General features: G+C 32.0%; 1 protein-coding gene across 2 annotated transcripts in view; it reads right to left on the minus strand.

Moving 5' to 3' along the window:
• Window positions 1-13081, minus strand: part of KHDRBS2 (KH RNA binding domain containing, signal transduction associated 2) — a 750586-nt gene that overhangs the window by 8905 nt on the left and 728600 nt on the right. For both annotated transcript variants that reach the window (XM_044673646.1, XM_044673645.1), the window contains one exon: window positions 11287-11345. In XM_044673646.1, the coding sequence (XP_044529581.1) occupies window positions 11287-11345 (59 nt within the window). The remainder of the gene's footprint in view (window positions 1-11286; window positions 11346-13081) is intronic.

The raw sequence follows: 13081 nt of genomic DNA on the forward strand, positions 1-13081 counted from the left end.
TTAATTAAAATGGGGAAAAACAACCAACTGCCTCATAGGGTATAGATATGAGATAATATAGAGATCTCTAGGTCTTAAAACATTATGTAAGTGTCAGATATTATATGACCAGGGAATGTTGTAGTCTGATAATCTAGAATGGTATCTAAATACCTTCATATTGTACCCATTACTGAAGTCCTTCAGCTCAGTCTTCATTTTGAAAAGCTCTGTGCTTTCTTTAATTTTTGATTTGCCCCTCAACCAGAATGTTATTCCATTTCATCTTTACTTATTCTAGTATTATACATCCTTCAAGGACCAACATGTCTTGCCTTCTCGCATAAGACTTCCTCTCTAGATTCCAGTATTCAATAATTTCTTAGCTTTCAATTTCTATATCATTTAGAACCACATCATACAACTTAGTATTGAATCATGTGTGCTTTCTTTACTCTTATTCTTTCATGTGTGATAGTCTTGTGGCCCCAATTAAACTATTTTATACTTTTTCTATATCTTCCACAAGACCTAATGCAAGGTATAAATGCTCAACAAATTCTTTCTGACCAATCTATCTAGGTATTTTAAAATGTAATTTCTTCAGTTAGTTTTCAAATAACTTTATATAGCTTTGTAATTTTCATATGTTGATGATGAAACTGAGAATTAAATAACTTAAGGGCATGGTAAAAGAGAATAAAGATCAATTTTAGATAATGGCAGAACTTGCACTAGAAAGTTCTAAGAATAATGAGAGAAGATATAGACATCATCATCCCAACTAAGAAGACTAAAGTCTATAAAAACCATATAGGATACAGAAAAGATACATAAGGTTGTTTTAAAAAAATCACAGAATACCAGGACCAAGAAGCTTCTATTAATAAAAAAACTGTTCTGTGTGAAAGTTATTAAGAAATCATTCTTAAAAGTTAATTTCTTGATAATATGCAAATTTTAGGAAACACATCTACCATTTTTGGGCTCCAAAGTGACTCATTTTGACAGTTTAACTAAGTCGATATATCTTGGAGAGTCCATAACTTTACATTAAGATGATTTTTGTGGATATAGCACAACGTCAGTCATACAACCCTGAGAACACCAAAGGAGGTAGCTTGTTGAAGCAGTCTTGGAATCAAAAGACTTTGGTATGAACTATGGCTCTGACACGTTTTACCTGTATATAATGGGACAAATAATCTTGCCTCTCTTCTCTTTATCTCTAAAATAAGGGCACCTTATGAGTTAATCTTGGTCACCTTCTTAATTTTAAACTTATAATTATTTAGAAAGAAATGAACCCCTGCCTCTTGTCAGAATTTTTAGTTGTATAGTATGAAACTTTCTCTGTTCCTCTGATATTAGCTGGGGCTACATACATAGTTCTCATTTTTTAATTCCTATTGCTCCTAGTTCTCCTAGAATCTTGAATCAAATAAGCTATCTTGTCTAAACCTTTCTGGTTCTATTTTTACCCTCTGTAAGCAAGCATTTGGGTTTTTAACAATGGACCACATGTGTATGTATTTTCTTTAAAGTCAGGATGGCAAAGGGATAGGATGGGACTCTTGTTTTAGGAAATTTTTTGAGTAACCATGATCACCATTTCCTTTAGTTAGGAATGTTTAGGGAAATATAATGAGGTAGAGTTGGGCTATGAAAACCAAGTGAGAAACTTTCATTTTTTGAACAAAAATAATGTGGAAACAGCATTTTCAAATTTCTAGGACTTTTCCAAGAAGTACAGAAAAGTTAACTTGTTATCAAAAGTTTTAGAAGGCAATAATCATACAGATTTTCCTGAGGAAGAAGAAAATTAACAATATAAAGGGGTTCAAGAAATATTTGGATAAATTAAGGATGACCTGGTACAACCTATCAAATTGCCTAAGTGTTCAAATTAAATTTTAAAATTATAACAATTATACCTCCAATTATAATGCCATTATGATTCCCAATGCACTTTACATAAGAAGAGCTGACATTTATATGTTGCTTTACATTTTTCAAAGCACTGATTCTCACAACTTTTTTTTGTGAGGTATTATTAGTATCTTATTTTATAGCTAAGGAGACAGATGCCGAAAGAGGTGGAATAACTTTCTCAGGTATTAAATATATGAATCAGGATTTGAACTCAAATCTTCCTGACTCAAAGTTCATTGCTCTATCCCAATATACCACCTCACCATCTAGATTAAATATATTGTCCAAAACCACCATAACAGCAAAAGTCTTTGGAATTTCAGTTAAGAGTTAGAGTCAAGTCTAGATAGAGCCTGGATCTCATTAGTAAAGAGATTCTAGTTTCATCTCATCTCCTAAGGCTAAGCTTTGAACTCCCAGTAAAATCTATCTAAACTTGCCCTATTTGTACATTTAATCTTGCCCAAATTTAAATTTTACTCTATGAAAAACTTATTAGTCGTAGGAATTATTGTAAAATAATTTTGTTAAAATTTCAATGTGCTACAAAAATATGTTCCCTTCATAATAGCTTCAAGTTAAAATTTTCTAGATGAAGCTTTGTATGGCATCTAGATTTGTAGTTTACAAAGTTGAATAATTCCCACTACTAATGATGATGTTGATTAAAATGATGATGGGGGAGGCTTACAAGCTTCTAAGTTTAAGTAATGTTTCCTCCTAGAAATGAGCTTACTTGGGCTTGGAATGACCTGAAGGACAATTGCAGTTTTAACAAGGATCACAAAAATCTTGTCCTTTTTTACTTGTTAACTCTGCCAGCAATACTGTTCTGTTTAAATATTGTGTTATCAGCATAAAAATTAAACTGGTATCAAAATCTAGACAAAGGATAGTTGGAGGCCACAATTAAAGGGAGAGGCTTTCAATGTTTTCATTTCATTTTCAGAGTCTATGATCCTTATGTCTTGTAATTCCCCAAAACTCCCTACAAAAACAAACAATATGTCCTTGTTTTGTATATATGTATATGTATATACACATGCACACACACACATATATTCTTTTTTTAAACCCTTATCTTCTCTCTTAGAATTAATACTAGGTATTGGTTCCAAGGCAAAAGATTAGATTGTATACATATACATACATACATACATACATAAATATATATGTATACATATGTGAATGAATGCATTTTAAATAATACTACTAGAAATATAAACATGAAGGGCGGTATAACATTGATATTTTAGGGATTCCTTCTTTCCTCAAATAGCCAAAAATCCTTTCAAATTATAATAGCTCTGTGAAGTAGAGGCTTGATTTATATATATATATGTGTGTGTGTATAATTATATAATTTTATATATGTAATATCCCACAAAAGTAAACTCATGTACACAAAAACTATATAGAAGGCCACTTTAAATCACATAGATTTGGAAGATTTTTGATTAATATGTTTCTTTGCGAATATTATATATTGTTAATAATTAATCTATTTTCTCAACTCTAATTAATAAAACTTCTCACTCAACAAGGTGTGTGTGTGTGTGTGTGTGTGTGTGTGTGTGTGTGTGTGTGTGTGTGTATTTAGGTAACTTGGCATATTGTTTGGAAGGTTGTCTTTGAAACCTGGAAGACACATACAGACTGTCTGATCCTAGGCAAATCATTTATCTCATTGTTCTAGGCAAATCTCTAAGGTTATAAATTTCAAAGAAAGTGCCAGCCAACATTAATAAAGGGGATGTCCTTACCCAAGAGTTAACTCTACCAATAAAATTATAAATCTAGTTCCTATTCCTAGATTATCTGGTAATTTTTGAATTGTGTCCAACTCCTTTGTGAGTTTTGGGGTTCTCTGGGCAAAGATACTATATATATATATCTATATAGAGTTCTTAATAAATATTCATCTATGTCTGTATAGCTAGATCTATAGAGATAATAGATATTCATAGATTATAAATGTATAATTCAGGAAATAGCCAACATAATGGATGGTACCCTGAGCCACTGTGTGAATTCTATAGAGTCAAGCAGACAGTATATGTCAGAGGGCAATATGGAACCTGGCTTCCTGAATGCAAGCTCTTTATCTTCTGTGACCTATTACAACTTAAAGCAAGTTAGAAAATACACAGAAAGGCAGTGTGGAACAGTGGAATAGAATGCTGCATGCGAAGAGAGGAAGATGAATTTCTTGGCAATTACATGGCACAGTGGATAAAGTTTTGGGTCTGGATTTAGGAAGAGTGGAGTTTCAATCCCACTTTAGATACTTGTGTGACCCTAGGCAAGTAATTTAACCCTCTGTTTGCTCCGTTTTTCAACTGTAAATTGGGGATAAAAGTAGTATATACCTTCAATGTTTGTTGTGAGGATAAAATGAGACAATAATTGTAGATCACTTCACAAAGTCTCTGATGTAGTATATAAAAGCTAGCTATTATTATTATTATTAGGTCAAAGTCTAGGTAGGTCATTTACTCCCTATATACCTCATAGTAAATTATATCACATTGAGTTGTAACCTACCTTGGTACATGCACTAAGTTCCTCATCCTTACACAATCTGCATGTTCAGATAAATTTTACATGGGCTATCCTTCTTCATAATCTTTATATATACCATGCAGTTCCAAAAAAGGAAATATTTTGGACTTTTATTTAACTATTTCATATGTGGTTCTTTAAGGATGGCATCTGCTAAGTGGTTTTTTTCATGGTTAATCTTCGTTTTCTATGTGATTTTCTTTCTTGAATGGTCTTAACCTATTTGAAACCATTTCCCTAAATACCATGGCATGATTATTCCAGTTTCTAGTTTCTCTTCCTACTACCACTACTTTCCTTAATTTCTAATAGTTAAAATTTTAGTTACTATACATCATTTTAATATAATTTTTTAATGCTTAATTACAGGTAGTACATGAATTTTACCTTTCTTCCATTAATTCAAAGGATTATCTCAACATTAAATCACTAATCTTTACAGTAATGCTTTGAAGTAGACAGGTGTCAAGTGTAATTCAATTCTTTTTATAGATGGAGAAAATGAGGAGAAAAGTTGATTAACTGAGGACTGATGAAATTTCACAAGAATATATCAAAATGAAAGGCTTTCACATACCTGGTCAATGTGAAAAGAAAATTTAAATTCGGTAATAGTTTGGGCCAAATCTGTCTAATATGATTGTTCAATGTTCATTAGAATGTTGATATTTTATAAATGTATACTCTAAAGTGTTCAATAGTGAAAGGAGCTACACAGCAACAGACATATTCATTTTATTATATTTTTAGAAGTTCAATAATATCCTTTTGGTGCAGAACAGTTGCCAATCTATAATGGTAGAGGACATTTCCTCCTTTTGCAATTTAAAGTCTTAGATTTGCCTGACAACTTAAAAATATATGTGATTTTCAAAAGATCACACAGCAAGGATTTATCCAATGTTTGTTTTGAATTCAGGGAGGTGCTATTTGGAAGTGTCTTGCAGACTTCCTGTGGACACGTGGGGGACTATGAGACTACATTTCCTGTGATTCCAATTGGTTTCTGGTTTCCAGTTTTGGGCGTGGGGACATGAGACGTCCCCACGTATAGGGCAGCTTAAATTCAGAGGAGGGCCTAGAGAAGGCCTTTTGGTTACCTGGCTGGCGTACGAGAGACAGGATGGGCACTAACGGCAAATTTAAAAGATAGTCAAGCGTGGTCATATATATATTTTACCAACAAGACCATGGCTATTAAAATATTAATTTCTCTTATATTATATGTCTTTATCATTTTTTATCGTAACACCATGGCTTTCCAAGAGTTTGTTGATTTACTGAAGTGCCAGATGCTACATTTGAATCCAGATCTTCAGATTCAGAAACCAGCTCTCTATTCACTATGTGTATGTCTTTTGTGTATGTACATGAACAAAAATTATAAAAATGCACAAAAATATGTAGTTTATGTTGGCATAAAATCTCTTGAAACCTCAGATAGAATGTAAGCTCCTTGCAGGCAGGAATTTCTTTATTTTTGTCTTCATTGCCCAGCACAGTGCCTAACACTTAGCAGGCTTTAAATAAATGCTTGTTGACTAATTGGATTATAGACAGACTAACAGAAACAGACAGAAGACAGACAGATAGATAGAATTCACTACTATATTCCTACTATAATGTTTCATTCTAGTAAATAATTGATAAGAGCAAGGCTTCAGAGTTTCTACCGAGTTCTAAAGAGCCTGCTGAAATACCTTAGCCCCGTCTTTGTTTAAAGGCCAGCATAGCCAAGTTGAGATAAGTTGATCAACAGAAGGTTGGTGCTGAGGCAATAATCTATCCAGTTCCATAGTCAGTCATGAAGACTGTCTTTTGAAATATGGAGGGATTGTAAATTCATTCAGGAAAGAAGCTATACACATAGTTCCTATCTTTGTTTTCTAACTTCCTGAAGTATAAAATTTATTGCTGTTTCTGAAGTTATAATTTAAAAAATTTTTGAAATATATCTTATCTCTCTTAAGTTTACTTGTGTTCAAATGTCATTTTTTGACTGGTTGAGACAGAAAAGGTGACAATATAATGTAAATCATTGCTCTTATTTCTTAAAATTTCATTTAAATAATTTAAACGTCAAGTCCCATTAAGTGACTTTGTTTCTAAAAGGTAAAAACAAAAACCAAAAAACAAAAAACAAAAAAAACAACTTTTTTCCAATGTTTTCCTTTTAAAACATACAACATAGACCATCTAATTTCTTAGAAACAATGAATGACTGTGCTTACATTATCTTGGAAATCATGGATAAGTCTGTCCTTATTAAATTAAACTTTGCCACCTCCATCTAAAATCCAATTTTTCCCCAAACTATATTTCTCTTTCCCATTTAAAATGGTCAGTGAATCCATGAAATTTCAGCCACCAGTTGGCATAATTATTCATATTGGCTTCATTTGGCTTTGCTGCTGGCACAAATATCATCAATGCTAAGCTCTTTTTTTCACATTGGGTGGGTAATCATCATGTACTGGAATTAATTTAAAGTGAAACACTTCAAATGTCTTTCAACAAGGGCCAAGATTTCTATTTTCCTTTCTTTATTTCCAGGCAGTGAACTCATATTATCACACTTGTTCTACAGAACTGTCATCTAAAAGACCACTAAAGAGAGGGTACATAATTAGTTCTTCAGCTCATACATTCGATAACTGTTTTCATAAACAATGTGTTTGAGACAAGAATATCATGATCCATTCTTAGCTTCCCATCTAAGAATGAATTTAGATCTGGCACTTTCTATAGGCTGTGTTAATGACAAACAAATGTATGTGTCACATTTTTGTTTCACTCTTATTATCCAAATCATTTTTAGAGCTTCATTTAGATGGGCAGTACTTTTTGTAGAAATCCAGAAATACATTCAGAAAAACTTTGTCAAATATTTTCATTCATATTCTTTGAATATTAATTCAGTTTTTATTTAATCAGAAATGAATATTCATGTAAAGGGGAGAGTCAAATTTGGTAGAATGTCTTATCAAGCCACATACTTCAGAAAAAAAAAAACTGGTATAACATAAATTTGAAAGCCAAAGAGAAGCAAAATATAGTCTGATAGAATGAAAAAATGTCTACTTTTGGAGTTGGAGCACTTCTGTTCAAATCTTAACTCAAAATCAACTTCTTGTATGATTCTGGGCCTTATTTACCCCATATATAAAAAGAGGATATTGAATTTAATGTCATCCAAGATATTTTGTGGCACTGAATCTATGATTTTCCCTTTAATTTATACAATAGCCATCACTTTGGCTCAGGAAGAAGAATGTAAGATCTAGTAGAATGTCAGCTTTCTGAGGAAAGAGGACAATTTTGTTTTGATCTTTGTATCCTCTGCTCTTAGAACTTCACCTGGAATATATTAGGTATATAATAAAAGCTTGTTAAATTGAATTAAGGGATGTAATTTGAGCCCAAAGATGCTTCCTGAAATGATAATCAAGATCCATTAAAGTTATGTGAAGAGAAATGGCTAGGTGGCATACTGATTGACTGAATTTTTACCCCTTTCATTTGGTTTTCAAAGAACACGGTAAATAAAAATTAATTTGGAGGTTTAATATATGAGCGTTTTGAACCTAGGATCCAATTTCACTGGTGAAAATTAAATTCTTCCCCTTCCAGAGCATCCATTTAACCTCGGAGGTCCCACAGTTCCTTTTAGATGGAAGTAAAAAAAAATAATTAAAACTGATACTTTTTTTCTTATTCCATATTGTATAATTGGCAGTGAATAATAGGACAACATTATAAAATAATGATATAAAGTCCAGGGTCACACAGTTAGTAAGTATCCAAGGCCAGATTTGAACTTATTAAGAAGTTTTCCTGACTCCAGGCCCAGACCACTGTACCACCTACCTGCCCTTAAAACCTAGTTAAATCTACCTAAGATAAGATAATCTTATTATTTTAAGAAAGCATGAGTTGTAACTTGAATGCTGACTTTCCTTTAGAGAAATACTCAAATCTCAACATGATTTTCCTGATATGATGGGAGGTGGTGGTGCAAGGGGTAGGAGGTTAGGCTCCAAACAAGAGGAAATAAATTTTAATCTAATTTTGCCACATATAGGGCAAATACAATTTATTTCTTAGTCTTAGTTTCTTCTCCTCCTGAAGAGATAAAATAACATTCACCCTTATCTTCAAAGATAACATTCAACTATTTATGTAAGAACATTGTTGTAAGGAAACACAAGGATATGATATAAATAGGAGCTATTATTTTTAATAATGAGCTTATGATTCTTTCTGGCAGTGACATTTTATAATTCTATGGATATGTCTTTATAGCCAATAAGTTCACTGTCCATTTATGTCTTAATGATTTTGAGAAGTAGTTTTTACCTTGGACTTCTCTAAATTTGTTTGTAAGAACTTCTAGTGAAAGGAATATTGTATTTTTTTTGTCATTCCAATATAGATTTTTTAATATTTAAAAATATTATCTTCATTCACTCAATTAGTTAATGACCATCTTTAAATACCACCCATGCTCTAGACACTGTGCCAAGTACAGGGATATATGAAAGACCAAATAAAAATAATAATAACAAATAAAAAAGTTGCACCTCTCAAGGAGCTCACAGTCTAATGAGGAAGAAAACATGTAAAGAAGTATACTCATACAAGATATTGACAAAATAATTGGAGATAATCAATTAAAAGGCACTGGGAAAGACTTTTTGCTTTAGTGTTTATATATATGTATGTACACAATAGAAATTATATATTATATATATTGTGTATATATATATATGTATATATATATATATATATATATAATTTTAGGGGACCTAGGTGAAANTCAGCAGTCTGGCATCTTGGCAACAAACACAGTCAGCTTGGTGGACAAAGACATATTGCCACTGTTCTCCTCTTCCTAGTCTTCCCTAAACAATGGGGGCAGTTCAATTATTCTAGCTGATTCAAAGTTTGAAACCCCCAGGAAAACTTTAAGATATCTTTTCCTTCTTTACAGTAAAAGTGCTATGTACAAGTAAAGTAGTAGATTGGTTTTAAGAAGTAAAATAAATATAACAAAACTTATATACTCATATTTTGGCTAATAGAGCAATATATACAATATATATAAATTATATGATGTTTATATAATTTATATTATATATAATTACACAATAAATCTAATAAATAATATATTTAATGTATATATAGTTATATATTATATATAAAGTATATGCATAATATACGGCATTTATTCACTTAAAAGCCACCATAAGAAATGATCAACATATCACAAAAAATATGAATGAGACTCACAATTTTAAATGGGAAAATTTCATTAGAAGAGACCAGAAATGAATGAACTAACATTTGGTAAAGCAATCATACTTTTTTAAAGATTAAAATGATGAGAAATGAATTTCCAGGAACATTTGTCTAGCAGTTATGAGTTTGACTCTTAATTCTAAATTATGCTTCCCACTTAAATTTAGTTATGTACTATAATTAAAAACATTCTTTTAAAATGAAAAATATTGAATTTAATGAGGTCTATTCTGATGTAGGGAAGAGTGAGCAGATCCTAAGGTCAACCCCAAGTCAGGAGGATCTGGGTTCAAATTTTTTTTCTGATATGTAGTAATCATATGACCATGGGTAAATCACTTAACTGCTTAGAGTCCCAAGCAAATCTCTTAGCATGTGAATTACAGTTGATTTGATCTGCCTCAGTAGAGGGAATTTTTACATTGTAAGTTCTCTAGGCAGATGAGTTCATAGGTATTTTCATAGCGTGTGTGTGTGTGTATTTGTATATCTGCACATATGTGTATATATTTGCATATATATAGTTCACACAAATATATGTACATTATAAAATTGAACATTAGTACAAGATGGATAGACACCTGCCCTCACAATGAGGGATATCTGGATTTAAGTCTTGCTTTGAACGCCTATCAGTTGTATGGTACTGGGAAGTCATCTTAACTCTCAGTGCTCTAGGCAATTCCCTAAGACTATAAGTTACAAAGAAGGTTCAGCCTGCATTCACATATGGTGTTTCTTTACCTGGGAGTTGCCTATACAAATAAAACCAGAGGTATGGTCCCTATCAGTTCTTTAAATGCTTGTTATTTCACTGGTATGACATTGTTGGTATAGGATCCAATGAGACGAATCACAAACCTTCCATGCCTGAGTAGATTACTTGATATAACTTGAAAAAATAATCATTTTGAAGCCAAGTTTCTGATGATGAATTTCTCCCATCTTAGTTAGGATAGTCCTAAGTCAGCAAATGTACCTAAAACCCAGAGAAGGATCTGCCATGGAAACTTTTTCAGTATAATAAAGCCTGACAAAACTTTTCTTCCATCTTAATCTTTGATAACACAGTTTAATTTAGTAGAAGTGATCAAAACTGTGACTGCTAAAAAAAATCCCAATAACTATAATTATTGCCTCTCACCAAATCTTTTGGATGGTTAAACTGTATTACTTAGTTTGATGTATATGACAGCAGAAGGACAAACCACAGTTGCCAAATCAATAAGACTGAAAATTGGCCTAGTGAAATACACAAGGCACTAATCAGAATGCTCTCTGTTGCAATTAAATTTGATCTATGACTGTGATTAATTGCCTTTGAAATTCTGATCAACATTTATCTGTCCAATTTTTAGGTCCTGTCTCCATAAGTCAAATACCATTCTTGAATTACACAAATCAATTTAGTCTTGGATTCTGTAAAAATGAAAGTAGGGGGTAATTTTATCACACTGTCAGTGACTGATTGTTTTTCTGATTTCATGGTTTTTGTAAAGACAAAAAAGATCTTACCGTAACTGTCATAGGTGTCTTCGCTTGTTCCATGACCATAGTCATAATATTCAGGCACACTGCAATAGATTAAGAGAGAGCAATCAATGTAACTAAGATCAGAAGGTTTCAGTCCAGAACAGAACAGATAGGACATAAAGTTAAAATGTGTGAGTAGAATAATATCTTAGTACATTCTAGGCATGAAACATGATCCTTGAGGGGAAAAAAAAACAGTCATAAAAGTAGAGGTTATTGACAAGTAATGCCATGATTTTCAAATACTATTTCACTCCTCTTTCATTTTTTTCCTACATCTTTATCTCCATCTTCCAATTTATAAATCAAACTTCCCTGAAAACTCAAGCACAATTCTTTAAAAGTATGTCAGGAGGATGGTTATAAAAGGTCCATTCCCAAGATAAAAGAGCTAAGAGATGACAATGTGTTCAATCATGCATGATTGTTAATACTGTTTCCTTAAAAAATGAACATCCATCTTATTCTTACCTCCAAATACTGAGATAATATTTATACTTCCTTCTTGATTTTCTAGATGATATCTATCTACTTTCCAACCATGCAAGTGATTTCTTTTCAATCTCGGGATTGTCAAAGACTTCCATATTTCAATAACTCTGCCATAAATGTCTTTAATTTTTCCCCCTTTACTGCATATATATATGTATATATATATATATATATATATATGTATGTCTGTATGTATATGTTATACCAATAGCATACCTTTTTGGATAATGGTACAAAAGAAAGGGACTTCTCTCAGCTTGACATAGTGTTCCACTAATAAGCCCATCTTCAAGTTACCTCATATGGAAAATAGGAAATTATCCAAGTATTAAGCCATACAAGAATTCTAAGAGATGCCTACTTTCTACTCTTAGTTAAGTCTAGTAAAACTGCCAGGTATAAAGAAAACTCTCAGATATGCTACTTTGCATGAGTTTAGTTTATAAATTTACTTATTTCCTCTATTAACATCTGAACATGGTAAGATTTCAATATATAACTGCCCCTAATAAAAGAATGGCTTAGTAGTAAATATCAAATTCTTTATTAGAATTTGGAGTGGGAATGGAAGTGGCAAATTGTTAAAAAAAAAAAAAGAGGCACATAGATGAGTCTTCCACCAAACTCATCCATCTCATTCATGATTGCCACTACTGTCCAAGACAATCAACTGATCCCTTTAATATTTTATACTTCAGGCCTCAGGGGTGTTCAGAAGAGGGAAAAAATATGATAGGGAATGGAATGATGATTGAAAAATAATGGTAAAACTAAAGAAATATTTAGAGATACACATATCAGAGATAATAAAAAGAATCTCTGATATGAGAGTCCTGAAGTTCAAGATAAAAAATGTATTTTTGATATAGGAAATGTCATTTCAATTCAATCTAACAAACATTAATGAAGCATTTACTATAGAAGGCATCCATGATAAGCATTGGAAATATAAACATAAAATAGTTCCTGACCCCAAAGAACTTACAGATTTTCAAGGGGATGGTGGAGAGAACAACGTGGACACAAATAAGTTTGGTTCAAGAAAATTGATTACGAAAAATTGGATTTACTAAGGTGGGTAAGTGGCAATAGAAAAAGGAAAGGGGAAGCCTTAAGGAAGGAGGTAACACTTGAACTGAACTTTGAAGCTAAAGATTGTAGGAAGTTCATATGGGAAGGGAAAACATGAAGGATGGATTGTAAAGATACAATGAGACTCAAATCCTAGTTTTGAGTTTAGGAACAGCTAATAATCTAATTTGGTTGTAATGTAGAATTCATAAAA

The sequence above is a fragment of the Gracilinanus agilis genome, chromosome 4 (assembly GCF_016433145.1).
Source record: "Gracilinanus agilis isolate LMUSP501 chromosome 4, AgileGrace, whole genome shotgun sequence".
Lineage (NCBI taxonomy): Eukaryota > Metazoa > Chordata > Mammalia > Didelphimorphia > Didelphidae > Gracilinanus > Gracilinanus agilis.